Here is a 19,014-nt window from a genome sequence, read left to right on the forward strand (position 1 = left end):
CATTTAGATAGGTTTAATCATGCATTTAGTTTCTTTTGTTTTTATAATGCATTTTATTTTTCCCACCTAGTTTTAGATAGTTTTAGTTTTAATAAATAAAATAGGTTTTAATTCTACAATTTCTAAACTTAATAAGTACTAAGTCCATATGCTACATTAGTGGGAAATTTAGGTTTATTGAGATTTTAGACGATAACTACTCTAAAGGTTGGTCATGCTCACAACTATTTTTCTCTCCTTTATTTTTTTTCTATTTGATCAATAAAAAATAAATTCAAATAATTTAGTTATTTTATTTTATAATTTTCTTGGCAAATAATACTTAAAAAATGAATTAATTAAAAATGTATAGCAAAATGATAATGCAAATAAAGTTATTTTTTAAAACTAAGTTCAAATAAATTTACCATAAAATATACATTTTTTTAAATACTAATCTCTTTCAAAAACTTTTACTTCATAAATTTTAAAAAATATATATAAATAAATATGAAAAGTCAAAATTTTAATCACTCTTTAATAACTAACGTTTTCTTCCCCGTTAAATTTATTGTTTTAAAACTTCATAAAATGCTTTTAAACTTTATAAAAAAAATTCAAATAAAAGCCATTACTATTATTATTCGTACAACAAACGTGTTTTTAAAAGACTCGTGTTTGCTATTAATATCACATATTTAATAAAAACTCTGTAAATCTCCCACAGAATAGAATAAGAGTGAGGTTAAATTATTACAATATATGTAACATTCTTCTTATAAGATGATTTTTTGAAATTATATTAATTAAATTCTTTGAAATCATGATGGTTCTTAGATAACCATTTATAAATATTTAATCATCATAATTTGATATGTTTATTTAAAATAAAAATATACATTCGATATCTTAATAAAGAATATATAGCATTAAATTATAGTATATAAATTAAGTAGAGTGAGGTATTACTCAGTCATCAATTCATTTATTAAGAAAATACACATTTAATATTATTATATACTTTACCACGTATATCTACTATAATTCGGCTGGCATTATTATAATCAGACTCCGCTTGCATGTTGGAATTTATGAAGAAAATGTAATTTTGTTAGGTTTGGTCAATTTTTGAAGTTCTAGATTCTCTACACTTTTTTATCTGCTCACGCCTGTCCCAAACTATTAACACCATTTTCTAACAAAAATAATATGCAATGCATTTTTTTTCAATCATTGTTTTCTAATAATTTTCCATACATTTAAAACCTTTTCGACACATTTGCTAATAATTTTCAATACAATTTAATTGAGCAATGAGTTGTCACTCTCAAACAACCTTTATGTTTTCTTATTTTATATAATAAAGAAAAAGTTAGCTTAATTATACTTAAAATAACTCTTAATCTTTAAAATTAGGTTATATAAGCACCATTTTGTTATGAATAACATGTTTAGATATTAGTAGTTTGGTTTTATTCACATAAAAATTATAAATCATAATTGATGAAAAATTTGTTAGGTACAAATAAAGTCATATCTTTATTAGTAAGAAGTTTTTTAGAATGGTATCAAAAACAAATCTGTAAAGATTATTATAGTATTGAAAATCTAAATTTTAAACCAAAAATATAATTAATCATCCTTTATATTAATTAAAAATGAGGAAGTTCAATATTATATAAGAAAAACTCATAAATTTATTATTATAATAAGTTTTAAGTTGTAAATGTTCGTGAAATTAACTGGAATTTTATATTATTGGTAAGAGAAATGATTTTTTGACACATTTAAATTTTTTATATTCATTTGACACTATCTTTACTTACTTTTTACACTCTTCTTTCTTAAAAAAATTACAAAACTTTACACTTTTTTGACCATTTTATCCTTGTATTATATGTTAGATGAATATAAAAATCTATCATCGAATTATTACGTAATCTCTCCTAAATGAATTTTTGGTCGTGAAAAAAAAATGACGTAGCTAGGGTTAGGATGAGCCTAGAAAATACGTGTAATCCAGTAGAATTTGAGATTTAGATCTTCTCCAAGTAGCTAGGTACCATGAAGTTGAGTCATATTTGAGTTGTGGAATTTCATAATTAAGCAGAAAAAACTAAAAACGAAAGCCACCAATATGTGTGGCTGGAAATGCTTGCATGTCGTGAATCACACTATAGTCCAATTTCAAACCACTGGTTCTCCAATTTACACACAAATATCCCTTCCTTCACAAGCACAATATAAGCCATTAGAGCCATCTATCTCAAGCTCCAACAAGAGGCTAAAAACAAAGCACAAGAACCTCTACCTTCAATATATTCACACAGCAAAATCACAGAGAGCATAACCAAAAAATGGCTACTTCACTTTCTACAACTGGGTGTGTTGGTTCTTCCTTCTATGGAAGTTGGGGCTCTTCAATTCTTGGTGAGGACTACACCTTGTTGGCCAAGTCAGTGCCATCACAGGTTCGCGTGGGAAGGGGAAAGCCAGTGAGATTGCAGCCAATGATGAAGAATGTCAATGAAGGGAAGGGTATCTTTGCACCTCTTGTTGTGGTCACTCGGAACATTGTTGGCAAGAAGCGTTTCAACCAGCTTAGAGGCAAAGCAATTGCTCTACACTCCCAGGTGAAATTCGATGTTCTTTTCAAGAATTGCTGTTTGTTGTGATCACCCTTTTGCTTAATTTGATGATTCTGTTTGTGGGGTGGGGGAAATTTTTGAACTTGGGACCATGATTCATGTTGGGTCATTAGTTCTTGTGAATCGGGCTTGGTATGTTGTTTGTGTGGTATGTCTTTGTTTCCAAGCATTGGATTGAAGGATTTGAAACCTGTTGAAAAAGAAGTATAAGTAGAATATGCAAAAGGGTGATCTGTTTGAAACAAAAAACTTAGATGCAGTATACTGTTATTTTGTTGTTTTCAATCCAAATTCAGAGTTTTATTCTGATAATCAAATGTTATCTCTTTTTATCTAAATAAAACTTCAAATCTGATTGGAAAAAAGTATCAGAACCTACTGAACTACATCTCAATTTTGTTGGTTTGAAAGAACATAACATGTAGAAAAGGTTGAAAATAAAAGATTGGAGAAGAGATGAATCTGGATCCATCACTCACACAGACACACACCTTAACTGTCCTTTTTGTGTTTGTTAAAACTCCTGTTAGAAGAAAGAAATGAATTCATGGGAAATGAAATGGCTGTACTTTTTATCTTGTATTCTAGTCCATACATCTTCAATGACCGATTACAAAACAAAACGTTGATGCAAGCATGAAACATGATCTTTCTTTCTTGTGCTGAAGTTTTACACTTTGAAATGTTAGGTAATCACGGAATTTTGCAAATCAATAGGAGCAGATGGAAAACAGAGACAAGGGTTGATCAGGTTGGCCAAGAAGAATGGAGAATGGCTTGGGTTTCTTGCATGATAGATTAGCAAAATGTTCCTCATATTTTGTAATTACCATGTGAGAAAGTATCAAGTTTGAACTTGGTGGTTTTCAATTGACAGAAGAATGTAAACTAGGAACAAATCTCTCTCTAGTTGTGACTTTTCATTCTCAAGTATTGTTCTCTTATTTTGTCCTCTAGATACATGAAGTATATTATAAAACCAGAGGTGATCTACATATCAACGTTGATACAATGAACAAAGCAATGCTACTATACAACATATTTTTCATAACTTTTCTGCTTCTTGTTTCTGTCAACTATTTGAGTAAAAAGCATATTCGATTTCAACTTTGTGACAAGAGATAAATTTTAAATCTAATTTAATTTTATAAAATCAGTTTATAAAAAGAGATTTATATTTATTTATATATTATAAATTGATTTTATATTTAGTCGATGTAATATGTTGCAGATCAAATTCTACTGCATCTTTTCTTTCCAACTGTTATATACTTTGATTATGAACAAATGTGTTGCTTCTCAAACCAGATTCAGATGTTAATAATGAATCGGTTCTATTTTTATGTATAGTTTTCTTTATGTCTGAAAACACAACCATGTTTTGACACTGGCTAATAAGAGTAATGTAACAACTAAGAAGTTTTTGTTTATAAAAATGGTTATTTATAAAAATTATTGTGTATCGTTTATATATAAAAAAAAACATTTTTATTTTGATTATTTCATATATATCGAATCAATTAATCTTCTTTTGTTTACAACTTATTTGAATGAAGTATAATATATAAAATCACTTAGGACTATTAAGTGTAGTTTTAGGTAAGCATTCATTTTATAGCAGTCGTCTTCACTTTATTTTCTTGAATTCAGGATACTTAAAGAATTCTAACACAATAATTTAAAACTATTAAAAGTATTAAACTATACACTTAAAAATGATTTAACAAATATATCTGTAGTTTTAAACAATGTTATTAACCACATTCAATTAGCGTTTAATCCTTACGGTTCAACACATGCATTTTTAGTTTCTATAATATAAAATTTTAATTATAAATTTGACCTTTCAGTTTGCTTTTTAAGTTACTCAATTTTTAATCAATATTAATATACCATTTAATTATTTACAAGAAATGTTACACGTATATAAGTGATAATAATGTGTCATTAATTTAATCGATATATTAGTAAATTTGACAATTAATATTAATATATGTTATTATAATAAATATCTTAACATTATGTTAAATATTATGTGTATATATATATATACGGTGAACTAAACTTGCGTAATTTTGAAAATCCAGAAAACAATCTAAGATTTAAATTTCATATGAACACAAATTAAGCGTTCATTATACTACAAGGTTACAAAAAATGAATTTAAGCTTTCAATCTTATTATTCTTCCTCTTCTGTTTAAATACTGATATAAAATTTGCAGAAAAGTAAGATAACAATATCAAACATTTTCAAAATTCTAATACATTTTTTTGCCTTAAATATATTCTTTTTAATTAAATTTCCAATTTTTTATATATTTTTTAACTTTAAAAATAAATAAATATGAACATATTAAATAATAAAAACAATTTAAACACCAACTCAAAACATGAATAAAAAATATTAACACAATTGTATTAAAATAAATGTTTATTTAATAATAAAACTTAATAATCAAATTGTATCAAAAAAATTCATTAATTCTTTATACCATCATCAGAGTAATTTAGCGATAAAATTACACTAAAAAATTATGTAAATTACGCTACAACTTTGGAATACAAATTTTGTTTTCTAAAATTATAGTTAATGAAAATAAAAACATACCTAATTTCCCCCTGTTGTGTTTATACAGTTAGCTCCCTTACTATGTCTCACCATCATATGTTTCTTATATTTGAACTTGTTGACTCACGAGTTCATCTTATTTTAGCTCAAGGTTACACACTGAACAGAAAAATAAAGGTTTACTTCTCCATTATAATTGTACATGCAACAAATCAAACTCATCCTAAACTGGACTCCACATATTTCAAGATTTAAAGCTTTAATAACGGGACATACAAAAACTACAATTAACTCTGCAGAAAAATTTGACAGGCCATTTAAAAAATGAGGAAGAGTACAATAGTATCAACACCCCAAAGTGGGGTGAACGAACAAAAGTAAAGCCAAGCCCTCCACCAAAGAAGTAGCATGGTCTAGTACATATGACACATGATGAAGGTATCAGTACTACAAGCCTTCCACCACAAGTGCAAGAAGATGCTCCAACACTGTTTATACGGTGTATCGACCCTTTGTTGCTCCTTTGGTTCTAGAGTCATCCTGTAATGACTAGAGATGTAAGAATCATAGTTGTTTATGAATCATATTCACCAATCAAAATTTATGAGCAGAGGTTTTACATGAAAGTTGTATGTTATCTTGTCGTTAACATCAATGATTTCCTTCCACTTCCTTCCAATGCTCATCTGCAAAATTAAAGTCAACGACAAAAATGGCTCGTTTCAAATGCCATGCAGAGTATTATTGGATGAGTAAAAAAAATATACATGACTTTTTGGCAAGGAATTTGCAGACTGGTACATTTTGCTTAGAATAGCAAATTTCAATTCTGGATCTTAGACTGATACGTTTACACATTCCAGACTTTGCCATTCAGTATAAATTGTGGATCCCAGTTGAAGTAGAAAGATAGTCAAGAATTTACAGTCGATCATTTCCAGCAACATTTCGCTCATATCAAGCAGACCATCTATTAGCATCTGCCATTTTCACTCCTCCAACTCACCTATTTCCATTTTAGTAGCTAACCTTCCTAAAAATTATAGATCACTGACCATGGATCTCGTTAATTCCTCTAAAACCATAAAGTCACAACATTATATAAAACATTCAACAAAAACTGGGTATCTTGATTGTTAGAATAATTACATTTATCTATCATCATTAAGCCTAAGTAGGGTGTAATGTGCTAGACAATTTATTAGTCGTAACCTATAGTCATACCTAGTTCTACACCTAGATGCCTAGTGCAGTCCCTTAATCTTCAATGAACTCTTATTATCAGCTTTTCATTATAAAAAGAAGATCGTGAGAAGAATCTCTTAAGCCCTCTGGAATATATTTATCTGTTTTAATCTCAAGTTTGGTAAAACACAAAAAAGATACAATTACGTAAATAACTTGATGAGGTTAGCTAGATATAGTTAGTTTCTGATTCGGGCAGATTGCTTGTAGTCCAAGATAGGAATAATAAGCAGACAAGATAACAGAACATAAATATAAGTTGCAATGGCAACTTGCAAGTACCATTTAGAAGAAAATAACAAACCTGGGCAGCCTCATTTGCCGCTGTCTTTGTCCACAGTGAAAGTTTGTCTTGCCATTGGCGCACACTAGCAACCACACCGCATATGTCCTCAGCATCATCAAATTGCTCCCCAATCAACGCCATCAGCTATTCAGAAGAACAATCACAATTTAACACCAGTCTCCTCACATTTCACAAACCCAAAAACAAAAGCAATTGGCGATAAAATAAAATAAAAAATTACAGTTTCAAGCCACATCTTCTCAAGGTTATCCTTCCGGCCGATGTTGCTGGTGACAGTCCACTTTCCTCCATTGGCACACTCAGGATCTTCCCACTTAGGTTCAATACCAGCCTTGAACAAGTGAAAATCCGCGTTGTTTTGCAACTCCTTGGGCTTAAATATCTGATCATACAAACTACACCAACATTTTTCACATCAAAGGCATTTCTCCCAATAGTTTACCACCAAACCCAAAATCAACAACATTCACCTCATTCTCCAAAATAATAATAATAAGTTTTTATTCTTCTAAATTTTCTTTAATTTTCATCCTCCAAAATTTTAAATCAGTATATAGATAATAGTAAAGATCAAATGCAGTGATTTCCAAGTTTAGAGGGAGGAAAAAACGAAGAAAATATTCTTAATTGACTAAAATCAAAATTTTACTCATTTGGGAGAACTGCAAACATAACTAAACTTAATAACAATGAAAAACATAAAAGACATAAACCCTCATGTTAGCAACAAAAAATCAGACCCTTTACGGGTTTCTCTCCTAAGATCCGTAAAAATATTTTTTTTTTAATTAATCAATCAAGCTCCAGATAATAATCCATAAAACTTAAGATTCCAGATTGCGTGTTCAGATTCCATTATTCTAAAATAAAATGATGAAATAAGAGTCCATGAAAAAGGAAAAAATTAAAAAAATTAAAATTGGGGGAAAGCAAAACGGAGAAAGAAGAGAAAAATATATACCACCAGAACTCTTCTACAGTGTCGAAAGTGTAGACCTTGCGCAGAGAGGTTCCCCAAGCAGCGCCCTGTTTAGGTTTGGATTGATTGTCGCACCAAAACGTCCATTTTCGCTCCAGCTTGTGCTTCAGCCCTGCCTCCGGCGCCGGCGCCGCCGCAACCACTTCTTCGCTTGTTGCCATTTCTCTCTCTCTTTGTCTCTTAGCAACGCTAAGAGGAGTGAGGTTAGGCTTTTAGGGCTTTGTGTTTGTTTGCACCGACCCAACCCAAAATCCAAATATATTTGTATTTGGTTGTTATTAAAAAATTATATAGATGAGTAAAATTAAAATTATATAGTGTTCATATTTATTTCTTTAAATGTATTTTTTAAAATTAAAATGATTATTTTAATTAAAATGTAAATTTTGTTTTTCATTGTCGTGTATGGTTCATGAGAAAAAATATATTTTATACATTGAGGTTAATTTTTCATTATTCTAGTATTATTCATGAATGTTCTTTAATGTGAAATTTATTATTTTTGGCTAAGATTATATATTTAATTAATTTTAGATTTACTAAATATTTTATGTTTGTATCTAGATTATGATGAAGAAGAAAAAAAATAGAGAAAAAGGCGAGGGAAAGAAAGAAAAATTAATGCAAAATTAAGAAAAATTAATAAAAATTTATTGTCTATGGTCTCTGCAACATACTTATATTTATATATGTAATTCAAAAGTACATCTTCCCTACAACAAACATAATAAATCTAAAATAACATACTTAGAAAATAAGATGAATTAAAAAGCATGAAAATAGAAAAAATTTCATCACCATTATTTAAAATATTTTTTTATTGGAGATTTATATACTACGAATATTTCAATTATTTGCTGAACACATCACAATCATTTTTGTCAGCACGAGTCGAATATAAATATATATATATATATATATATATATATATATATAAAATTGTTAAATGAAAAATATACAATTGCTAAAAAAAATATTACACATAAGAGTGCTTGTGATAACATTTTAACCTTCATTGAACTAATATAACGTCCTAATATAAGGTACAAACAAATATTTAGCTTCAATTACAATATTACAATATATTTACAATACTTAATCACGAGTTAAAAATGTTGTCAAGAGTATTAGCATTCTTAATTTATAAAATTAAAACTATATTTTTTACATCACCTTCAGACATGTTTAATGGGACGATATCTTAATTTAAATAGACACGTCAAATAAGGTAATTGAAATTAATTTTATGTAATACCTCTAATTTTTGTATCTAAGTACAAAGAGTAATATTTTTTTCTCCAAATAAGTAATAATTGTAACTCAGGATTTTTTTTTTTTAGCATTGATAGAGAATAATAATAAATGTTACTTTTTAAAACAATTTTAATAAAGAAAATATTTTCAATAGTTACATTATTCTTCAATCTATACATAAATAAAAATGGAGGGAGTAAATATAAATTAAAATACTGTGAGTGAAATGAGAGATTTATTTGTATTATTTAATTTAAATTAAAATGCAAAAGAAATTTATCTTGATCAATGTTTGGAATAAAGTTTAAATAAAGAAGAAATAATACAATAATTGATACATTGACAATATTTTAAATATAATATTTTAATATTATTTATGTATTATTATTATATTGATCTAAAATTATTTTACAATCAATAATAATAATTATAAATATTATTATACACCAATTACATAAGTAAATAATGTGAAAATACTTTAAAAAAATGTCAAATATATTTATCCATAATACAATTACACATCAGGCAACATAGTACATTGGATTTGGGAGTTTAAATGCTCTTTTAGGGTTTGGAATCCCTTGGATGCTACTGTATTGGTCCCCCAGAATGCCCCAAATGCGATAACCATCATTTACTATTTTCTTTCTCACATCAGATTTATACTTCTCCACTGATACCAATTCATTTGCAGGATCTCTGCACAGAAGAAAAATGAATGAAAAAGAGAAACATTTAGCCAAAAATGGAGGACTATTGAAAGAAAAGTAGAGGTAATGGTACTCACCTAAAGATAATTTTAGTCCAACCATAGTAACCAACTTTTACAAGGTTGTCGATTGTGGCTGATCTGAGATGTTCCTTCCTTGAAGTAACCAAAAGGATTTGCACACCCCTGGATTTAAGTTCATCGTAAAGCTTCAATGAGTGATCAAGAGCAGGTGCTTTACCACTTTTCATCCATTCCTCTAGAGATGTCACGTTCAGTTTCCTTCCCCTGTTGTCAAAGAAATCCATCATCATTCACAACAATCATCGTCACAAGAAGATCAAAACATTTTCAAAACTCTTACAATGATTCTGTTAACATATTAAGTAGATTTTAAGATGAGGTTTAGAAGATGAGGTTTAAATCTACTTATAAATATTAAATTAAGTTTAAAATCTGCTTCTTTTTCACATGAGAATATCATTTAAACTTAACATATGATCATCTAAACATATACAATGAATAGCCAAATATCATGAAGAGTGAAATTTGGAATTACCCATATAGATTATCCTTGTAGTAAGGAACTGTTGAAAGCAAGGTATCATCGATGTCAAAAATCCAAGCATCGAATCCATCTTTCTTCAGATTACAGCTTGTGCTGAGATAAACCAGACATTCTTCAGTTGCTCTCTGTGAGTCCACTTTGTACTGTGTGGAAGTGACATATTTTCCAATGTACTCAATGCATTCTTCAGGCACAACTTGAAACTCCCTGATGTTGTGCAGTTCCACATTCATCCTCCAACTCTCACAGTAGTTCTTCAAGCTGATCTTCAATCCATCATGTGTCTGCAGTTTCAGTATGTTCCAATCAGCAGCACCTGCTAGAGGAACCAAAAGACATGTCAAAACCAGACACCACCACACTGTTTTCTCCATTTTCTCTTCCTTGGAGAAAACTGCATGCAAGGAGAGTTTAGCAGATGATAGAACAACTCTAACTAGCCATTCCCTTTTAAAGTATGCAGATTTCAATGTTCTGAGAATGTGAGCAAGTCATCACATGGGTCTGAATCAATAAAAAATTAGCTGCATCAGGCACATGGTGCTATATAGCTGGCAAGAGTGCCAGAACTGAAGAAAATGTCAATTATGAGGAAGGAAATTCTGTCTATTTCATTTCAAAGTCAGAAGCTTTATTGTAAAAGACAAAATTATAGTTCATGCTTTCACATTTTCACATGACAAAATAGGTTTTATATGTTGAATACAAACACCACAAGAATAAGCCTCTCACATGAACAATTATGCTATCATTTTTCATTTTTTATCACTACATATAAATTAAACATCTCTAGCTATCTCTGAAAAATAAGTTTATATAATTATTTTATTAGTGTAAAACTAATATTTATATGTTTTCACATAGATACATGTTTTCTATATTACCTAAATGTTTTTGTATATATATTTTTCCAACAATGATAACAATATTTTTTATTTATATTTATTTATATATTTATAAAATAGTTTTAAATATATCAAATTTTAACACAATTTATAAAATAATATATTCCAACAATAAATAAATAGTTTAGTAATTATCCAATAATAAATTAAACAATATATTCCAAAAGCTCAAATCTCGCAGGCCTGACTTTCCACGGATTTTATAAAAAATAATATATACAGATAAACGAAATACAAATGGATATATTTTCCTCTCAGTTTTTATATTTTATTTCCTATCTATTGAATAACAAAATGTAAAGTGTTAAAACTTCATATTATCCTACCTAATTCTTTTAACACTTTGGTTGAGTTATACAAATGTTGGATATAGTTTTCCAAATTTAATTTGTTATATTTGAAAAAAAAAAACTATTTTGATTTCTCAAAGGTAGTGTTTAGAGACTAAAATTATATTTTTTAATTAATTATCAAGAAACTAAATTTAAGAAACTATAGCAAAAATTATCTTAAAATTTCACGAGCTAAAAATGTAATTAAAATTAAAATTTATTAATACGTATAATAAATTATGAAGTGATATAATTCCACAAATATCTCTAACTTGATAGAATTATTTTTTTCTAATAATTGTTATAAATTCGAAATCGTAAGTAGAAAGTTCGGGAATTTAAAATAGAAAATTTATCCATTTCGAAATTATAATTCTGATAACTGAGGATAATAAAGTGATCGTTTACAACATCATATCATATACTAAAAGAATTTAATAGATTCTTACAATCCCACTTTTAAGTAATTCATAGACTAATTTGCTCTCTTAATAGAAAAAATCTCAAAGGATTCATATTTAATAGCGTTTTATTTAAATTTATTTTTTATTTCAAATGAATATATTTATTCATATTTTAATTAAAGCCATAAAACCATATCCTATAAAGCATAAAACACTATTTTTTTTATGAAATTATTCGTACCATGTAAAATTGTTCTAATAAAAAAAATCAAAATATTATATCTTCAAATACAATACTCGCAAAATAAACTTGTCTTAAAAGTAATTTTCTGCAATATTAAATTTAAGGGTACAAATTATTAGGTTAGTTGTTAGCTACTACTGCTTTTTTATGTTATTTAATAATAAAAGTGATCATAATAAGATTTTTTTTTTCTTTTACAAAATTATAATAAGATACTAAGTTGCTAGGTTTATTATAAAACTGTAATAATAAATTAAGTAGGGTATAACACTTATGGAAGTTGCTTTTATCATGCTGGCACGTTTATGTTATAATATAACTAAATAATTTTTAAATAAATCTAAGTTTATCATTTTTAATCAATTCTCCATCTATAAAGTAATCAAAGTTTTTCAACTTTACAAAACAATTAATGACACTTTGTTAATTTTTTAATTTTCTAATAACATGTTTAATGTGAAAACTAATTGGATAGTGTTATTCTTTTGTAATAATACATGAGTAAGGATGAAATTGTTTTACTATTTTTTTTTTCCATTTTGATAATTTCTTAATATTACCCCAAAAATAAAACCCTAATTCTGCAAAAGGTCAAAGCCAGGTTTGAATTCGTCCATTTTCCCTCTTTCATTCTGAATTTTTCAATCACTTTACCGTATACCAACTCTGCAATCTCAATTTTTCTTTCTATTGCTTTCTGCCAATCTGGTTTTCTGAAAAATGCAGCGACAATAATTAAAAAAAAGGAAGAAGCGAGTATGAGACTGTTTTTGCTTTTGCGGTTTCTATTTTGTGTTTTACTTGTTTCGTGTAATCCAATGCGTAAAATGAATTTTGCTACAATGTTGTTCTCTTAACACGGTAGATCTTCTGACATTGTAGAGTTGGTGGTGGGTCATGATAATTTAACAAAACAAAGGTGAAAAGTCTTCCCTTTTTGTGTTACCCTTTGGGTTAAATTTTTCAAATTCTAAACGTTGTTTGAAGTGAATTTGGTTGGGGTGACATGCATGTTGGTTTTCATGAGATTTCATTCAGTGAGTTTGTCAGCATTTTTTTCCCTATGGCACTTCGTTATAAACTTAACTACGGTACTGTGTTATGTTTCAGGACGAGTTACCTCTGCTGGAAACAAGTTCAAAATGTCACTGGGTTTGCCAGTGGCAGCTGTGGTGAGCTGTGCTGACAACACTGTTGTAGGCTAAGAATCTTTACATCATATCCGTGAAAGAAATGAAGGATTGCCTCAACAGAACGCAACGTGAACCCCAAAACAGACAGAAACTTACAAGAGAAAACCAGTGAACCACAAAACTGTTACTCAGGTATGTTCTGTTTAAATCAATGCCTAGAAACACACAAATCCAGTGCCGTTTTTTGCTTTTTTCTAGTGTCCAACCGAGCTGCTTGAGCTTATTCTGAACTTGCGATTTTACGCGAGTTTGCTCGAGTTCACACGAGCCTACTCAAAAAAGATCATGCGTGAGAGTTCACTAGGTTCAAGGGCACGTCTAATGCACTTTTAGGGGTTTTAGAACTTGTTCTTTTCTTACTGAAATGGAAGGATTCAAATGTTGCTGGTTGAGCATCACATATCTTTTTAATATTATTCACGAGGATATGTTAGCTTGATGTATAACTAACTAGCTAGATCGATGCATGCTATCGAATATATCGAATTGGATCTCTCATGCGATCTTACTTTTCGCCAGTACATTGTTTCATTCTTTCCAATTTTTTTCTGCTTTATGATGAATGATGTTCTGTTCTGTTGATATTTATTATTGAAAGATAACTTAGCGCAGTTTGGTTTTATAAAAAAAATACTGGTAATGTACTATGAAGATCTTAATTTTGAGGTTTTTCTGCACTTCTTAAGGCCAGTTATCCTTATACTCTACCATACCCTTACCGGTCCCTTTTGTTTATCATCTCTGTCAAGATTTGGGGTTTTTTATTTTTCTTATATTTTTCGATTTTTATTATGAAATTTCTGTTCATTTGGGAAATGGAATGTCCGAAGATATACAATTTATAAGTGAAGGTTTTGATAATACTTATTATTAGTTTTGTGGACTTCATCTCTCTTTCTTTCTCTCTCTCATCTTTTTAAGGTTTTAATTATCTGATAGATAGTTTCTATCTCCCGACTTTAGTCAGGTATTCTCCTAAAAAATATTATGCTTGATACAGTTACAAGTCTGGAAAATTAATGTGCCCATCGTTACAGATGTGATAGCCTTCTCGTGCTTACACCTGCTCCATTGGGGCTCTACACATTTGTGGCTGAATTTTACGTATTTCTCTGTTACACTATATATTATATATTATACAAAGACAAAAAGAAATTGTTTTTTAGGGTATTTTTAGTTTTGGTTTTCTTTACGAACTAAAATCTTTTTAAAATTTTTGAAATCCTATATCCTCAGTTTATATGTTGACATATTTCCCTATATAAGTCATACTTTACTCATTTCATTTGCATTATTGTCTCCAGACATTAGTAAGCTATCCTGCTCAACAAAATGAAAAATAGGTAGGCCCTCTAAGATCTCATTCTACGATTGGCAGTCATGTCAGCAAGCTCCAATGGTGGAAACCTATAAGAACAACTTATTTCCAAGAACCTCTGTTAGAGCTGCCATTGGCCTAATATGGGAGAGATATGAGCTTCTGGACTATCAATTTTCTTAGAGGCATGGTTCTGGAGTATTATTTTCAATCCTGGGCTTATGACATTTTTATCAATAATATTCTCTTAATACAGTTATCCATTTCCAAGAACCCCTGTTAGATTGGCCTAATATGGTAGAGAGATGAGCATCTGGACTATCAATTTTCTTAGAGGCATGGCTCTGGTGTATTATTTTCAATCCTGGGCTTAAGACATTTTTATCAATAATATTCTCTTGATACAGTTACCCATTTCATGCTTCTGCTTTTTGGGCATTTTTGAGCCTTGAATTGCATACCAGATTTTTGTACCAGTTATTTTCATATTTGACCCACTTTCTGTTTGTTCTGGAATAATGGTCAAAAGGGAGACAGTGATGTTGTTTTCATCTTTTAGTTCAGAAAATGGACATTAGTAAGAGCCTCAGTCCTGGCAAGGTAATTCAGTGTCGGTTACAATCGTGGCCTTGTGATACAAATGCTGATGATGCAGCCATGGTGAGGCTCTTCTCTTCTGTCTCTTGCCTGTGTAAAGATGAATCTGAGTCTTTTTTTCTGAAACCCTGCTATTAGGGTTACTCTTATGAGTCATTAGTTTAAGTATGAGGCTCCACTCTTTGAGAGAAGGTTGTCTTGATAGCTGTTACCCTCTTGAAGTTGATGTGTTAGCCAATGATCATTATAATTGAGTTTACCAAACAGCTCTCCACATACATACACGCACACAAACATATATATCTTTCTGCTTCTACTGCGATTCAGCTACTTCTTCTTCTTCTTCTTCTTGCTATTACGAGGCAATGATGATGTTTTCTGCAATTAGACCAGATATGAGTGAAGAGTTGTGTCCTGGCTAGGTGACTTGGTATCTGTGTGAAATTTACCTTTTGGTTCTTGCACAGATGCTATTGACGCAGCCTGTGCACAAGTCATTCCCTTTGCTGTCTGAAAAAAGGCGAATCTGAGCCTCCTTTATTCATAATAATTTTAACTTTCTGACATAATTATAAATTTGTATTTTCCTTCTGAATGCTTTAATATGGCAGTTGACAGGAACACATTAGTTTACTCCGTTCATTGTTCACCAATATGGCCGATGCTTTTTATTGCTCTTAAACTAGTACTTTCCTCTAGTTTCCAATATTTCTGCATTTGTATGTGACTTGGGGAGTGACATGTGGCTGAAAAGTGTCTTTTTTGAGCAATTGATAATAATTTTATTTTTGAGGTTTCTCTGCCCCTCTTAAGACCAGTTATCATTATACTACACCATACCCTTTGCGAGCCCTTACTATAATTTCAGTTTACAATTTAGCAGCCATGTTAGCAAGCTCCAATGGCGGAAACCCATGAACTACTTATTTCTTAGATCGGAGAGCGATGAGGTTTTGGACAATCAATTTTTCGAAGAGGTATGGCTCTGGTTTGTTATTTGCATGCCTGGGCTCAGGACATTTTCCTCCATAAAACTCTGTTAATACAGTTATCCATTTCATGCTTCTGATTTTTGGGTCTTGAATTGCGTATCAGATTTTTGTTGTTCTAGTAATTATCATGTGGATTTGCATCCTGTAATATAGAACCGGTGGAAGATTATGTTTGATCCAATTTCCTTTATTTTGATGTTATTTTCTCCTCAAACAAATAGTCTCACTTCTTATTTTATTTTTATTTTTCACACTTCCTTTCATTTTTCTCCATTTCATATATATTCATTTTTGGATTTATGTTTTCACTCTGCACACAAATACAATCATGTAAAAAATTGAAAAAAAAAATTATACATAACTTGAAATGGAGGGAGTAAATTAAAATTAAAATTCTGTTATTGGAATGAGAGCTTGATTTGTATAAATTAGAATTTGTAAGAAATTAACCATATTTAGGGGATCTGAAGCATAATTAACTAACTTTTGAAGTAAGATTTCACAAGACATTTATACTGTAAATTAATTTTATTTCTGGACCATCTACATGTCCAATTGCATGGAACAAGTTACTCTTTAATAAAAGTTGTAAATGAGGAAGAAACAATACAATTACACATTAGGCAACATAGTAAATTGGATTTGGGAGTTTAAATGCCCTTTCGGGGCTTGGAATTCCTTCAATGCTACTGTATTGGTCCCCCAGAATGCCCCAAATGCGATAACCATCATTTATTATTTTCTTTCTCACATCAGATTTATACTTTTTCACTGATACCAATTCATTTGCAGGATCCCTGCACAGAAACAAAAATGAAAGGAAAAGAGAAACATTTAGCCAAAAATCGAGGACTATTGAAAGAAATGTAGAGGTAATGGTACTCACCTAAAGATAATTTTAGTCCAACCATAGTAACCAACTTTTACAAGGTTGTCAATTGTGGCTGATCTGAGATGCTCCTTCCTTGAAGTAACCAAAAGGATTTGCACACCCCTGGATTTAAGTTCATTGTAAAGCTTCAACGAGTGATCAAGAGCAGGTGCATTACCCTTTTTCATCCATTCCTCTAGAGATGTCACACTCAGTTTCCTTCCCCTATTGTCAAAGAATTCGTCATTATTCACAATGATCATGAACAAGCAAAGGAGATCGAAGTAGCAATAGAATCTGAACAATTTGTTTGTATTCACAATAGATGATCTGAGAAAGTTTAAAGACCAATTCCTGACATGTTAACTCAATGAAAAGTTGATTCTGATTTAAAATGGTTGATTGAAACACTTTGTTGTAATTTTACATTGATCACTAACGTTTACTATTACTTGTTAGAATAAGAAGGTCAAACGTAAAACTTATCACTTTAAAACAAGTTTTAAGCAATATCTATTAACATGTTCAAGTACTTTCACAGTAACAGATGCAGCAATATATTTCTCCAAAAGTACGTTTAAACATCCAAAAACACTTCTTAAAGTTTAATGTATTACTTTTTCTCATTTTTACTCCGACATTTAAGTTATACTTGGATTCTGAGAATATTATGACAGAAAAAATAGACTTAGAAAGAAATTTGTAATTACCCATAGAGATTATCCTCGTAGTAAGGAAGAGTTGAAAGCAAGGTATCATCGATGTCAAAGATCCAAGCATCGAATCCATCTTTCTTCAGATTACAGCTTGTGCTGAGATAAACCAGACACTCTTCAGTTGCCCTCTGTGAGTCCACTTTGTACTGTGTTGAAGTGACATATTTTCCAATGTACTCAGTGCATTCTTCAGGCACAACTTGGAACTCCCTAATGTTGTGCAGTTCCACATTCATCCTCCAACTCTCACAATAATTCTTCAAGTTCATCTCCAATCCATCACCTGCTAGAGGAACCAAAAGGCATGTCAAAACCAAACACCACCTAAGTGCTTTCCCCATTTTCTCTTCCCTGGAAAAAAGTGCATGCAATGAGAATTTAGCAGATGATAGAACAACTCCAATCACTCCCTTTTAAAGTGCTTATTTTATGTATGCAGATTTCAAAGGTTTGAAAATGTTACCAAGTCAAATGAATGTGATTGGCACAAGAATTGAGCTGCATCAAGTCACATGCTACTATGGCTGGCAAAAATACCAAAACTAAAGAAAATGTCCACTATGATATGAGGAAGGAAATGTCTACGTATTTCATTTCAAAGTCAGAAACTTTACTGCAAAGAGAAAAATATAGTTTGCATGCTTTCACATGACAAATTGGTTTATCTTTTGAACAAAAAGACTTGAATAACAAGCCTCTGACATGAACAATTAATGGTATCACTTTTTATTAATATATATAAATTAAACATCTCTAATTATTTGAATATATATATATATATATATTCAAAAATAAAAAACTATTTTGTTTAATTTAAGAAACTATCTTAACATTAAAATTTATTTCAAACTATTTCAAAATTTATCTTAAAATTACAGGAATTGAAAACGTAATTAAAATTGAAATTTATTAATACGTATAATCAATCATGGTGTCCACAAAATATTTCTAACTTGATAGAAAATATTTTCTAATAATTATTATAAATTGATAACTATAATTGGAATTTGGGGAATTTAAAATATAATGTTTTACTCATTTCGAAATTATAATTCAGAATTCAGAATAATTGAATATGTTCGTTTACATCTTATCATGTATTAAGTGATTGTTACAATGCCACTTTTAAGTAATTCATACTCGAATTTATCCGCTTAATAGTAAAAAGGTTAAATTAAATGAC

General features: G+C 29.8%; 4 protein-coding genes and 1 long non-coding RNA gene across 11 annotated transcripts; 2 read left to right on the forward strand and 3 right to left on the reverse strand.

The window, feature by feature from the left end:
* Positions 1-2,160: 2,160 nt before the first annotated feature.
* Positions 2,161-3,622, forward strand: LOC106771080 (protein PROTON GRADIENT REGULATION 5, chloroplastic). Its single transcript, XM_014656980.2, has 2 exons — positions 2,161-2,612; positions 3,317-3,622. The coding sequence occupies exons 1-2, from the start codon at positions 2,337-2,339 to the stop codon at positions 3,419-3,421; spliced, it is 381 nt and encodes a 126-aa protein (XP_014512466.1). The 5' UTR covers positions 2,161-2,336; the 3' UTR covers positions 3,422-3,622.
* A 1,735-nt stretch (positions 3,623-5,357) lies between these two features.
* On the reverse strand, positions 5,358-7,977 carry LOC106769710 (eukaryotic translation initiation factor). Its single transcript, XM_014655436.2, has 5 exons — positions 7,711-7,977; positions 6,970-7,144; positions 6,747-6,872; positions 5,818-5,883; positions 5,358-5,737 (listed from the first exon to the last, which is right to left on the reverse strand). Exons 1-5 carry the CDS (start codon positions 7,887-7,889, stop codon positions 5,690-5,692), a joined length of 594 nt encoding a protein of 197 aa, XP_014510922.1. The 5' UTR covers positions 7,890-7,977; the 3' UTR covers positions 5,358-5,689.
* Positions 7,978-9,450: 1,473 nt separating this feature from the next.
* On the reverse strand, positions 9,451-10,683 carry LOC106771475 (acid phosphatase 1). The gene is made up of 3 exons (XM_014657464.2): positions 10,251-10,683; positions 9,770-9,979; positions 9,451-9,681 (listed from the first exon to the last, which is right to left on the reverse strand). Exons 1-3 carry the CDS (start codon positions 10,631-10,633, stop codon positions 9,504-9,506), a joined length of 771 nt encoding a protein of 256 aa, XP_014512950.1. The 5' UTR covers positions 10,634-10,683; the 3' UTR covers positions 9,451-9,503.
* A 1,969-nt stretch (positions 10,684-12,652) lies between these two features.
* On the forward strand, positions 12,653-17,329 carry LOC111242256. 7 transcript variants are annotated; one of them, XR_002669072.1, is made up of 5 exons: positions 12,757-12,900; positions 13,255-13,469; positions 16,136-16,229; positions 17,037-17,116; positions 17,216-17,329. It is a non-coding gene; the product is annotated as an uncharacterized LOC111242256 (long non-coding RNA). The 7 variants fall into 7 exon arrangements; XR_002669073.1 differs by lacking the exon at positions 17,216-17,329 and adding an exon at positions 13,027-13,063 and having other exon boundaries at positions 17,037-17,155; XR_002669074.1 differs by lacking the exons at positions 12,757-12,900; positions 17,216-17,329 and adding an exon at positions 12,653-12,745 and having other exon boundaries at positions 17,037-17,155.
* On the reverse strand, positions 16,237-18,226 carry LOC106772192 (acid phosphatase 1-like). Its single transcript, XM_014658424.2, has 3 exons — positions 17,826-18,226; positions 17,131-17,340; positions 16,237-17,041 (listed from the first exon to the last, which is right to left on the reverse strand). Exons 1-3 carry the CDS (start codon positions 18,170-18,172, stop codon positions 16,864-16,866), a joined length of 735 nt encoding a protein of 244 aa, XP_014513910.1. The 5' UTR covers positions 18,173-18,226; the 3' UTR covers positions 16,237-16,863.
* Between the last annotated feature and the right edge of the window lie 788 nt (positions 18,227-19,014).

The sequence above is a fragment of the Vigna radiata genome, chromosome 8 (assembly GCF_000741045.1).
Source record: "Vigna radiata var. radiata cultivar VC1973A chromosome 8, Vradiata_ver6, whole genome shotgun sequence".
Lineage (NCBI taxonomy): Eukaryota > Viridiplantae > Streptophyta > Magnoliopsida > Fabales > Fabaceae > Vigna > Vigna radiata.

What these genes read in the sequence shown, in the direction of transcription:
- LOC106771080 (XM_014656980.2), top strand. Translation starts at nt 2,337, where the DNA reads ATGGCTACTTCACTTTCTACAACTGGGTGTGTTGGTTCTTCCTTCTAT. An exon ending in CAATTGCTCTACACTCCCAG is followed by an intron (nt 2,613 to 3,316) that starts GTGAAATTCGAT and finishes TTGAAATGTTAG; the next exon opens with GTAATCACGGAATTTTGCAA.
- LOC106769710 (XM_014655436.2), bottom strand. Translation starts at nt 7,889, where the DNA reads ATGGCAACAAGCGAAGAAGTGGTTGCGGCGGCGCCGGCGCCGGAGGCA. An exon ending in CGGCAAATGAGGCTGCCCAG is followed by an intron (nt 5,884 to 6,746) that starts GTTTGTTATTTT and finishes TTAATTTTGCAG; the next exon opens with ATGAGCATTGGAAGGAAGTG. An exon ending in AGATAACATACAACTTTCAT is followed by an intron (nt 5,738 to 5,817) that starts GTAAAACCTCTG and finishes TAGTCATTACAG; the next exon opens with GATGACTCTAGAACCAAAGG.
- LOC106771475 (XM_014657464.2), bottom strand. Translation starts at nt 10,633, where the DNA reads ATGGAGAAAACAGTGTGGTGGTGTCTGGTTTTGACATGTCTTTTGGTT. An exon ending in TACAAGGATAATCTATATGG is followed by an intron (nt 9,980 to 10,250) that starts GTAATTCCAAAT and finishes CTTTGACAACAG; the next exon opens with GGGAAGGAAACTGAACGTGA. An exon ending in TGGACTAAAATTATCTTTAG is followed by an intron (nt 9,682 to 9,769) that starts GTGAGTACCATT and finishes TCTTCTGTGCAG; the next exon opens with AGATCCTGCAAATGAATTGG.
- LOC106772192 (XM_014658424.2), bottom strand. Translation starts at nt 18,172, where the DNA reads ATGGGGAAAGCACTTAGGTGGTGTTTGGTTTTGACATGCCTTTTGGTT. An exon ending in TACGAGGATAATCTCTATGG is followed by an intron (nt 17,341 to 17,825) that starts GTAATTACAAAT and finishes CTTTGACAATAG; the next exon opens with GGGAAGGAAACTGAGTGTGA. An exon ending in TGGACTAAAATTATCTTTAG is followed by an intron (nt 17,042 to 17,130) that starts GTGAGTACCATT and finishes GTTTCTGTGCAG; the next exon opens with GGATCCTGCAAATGAATTGG.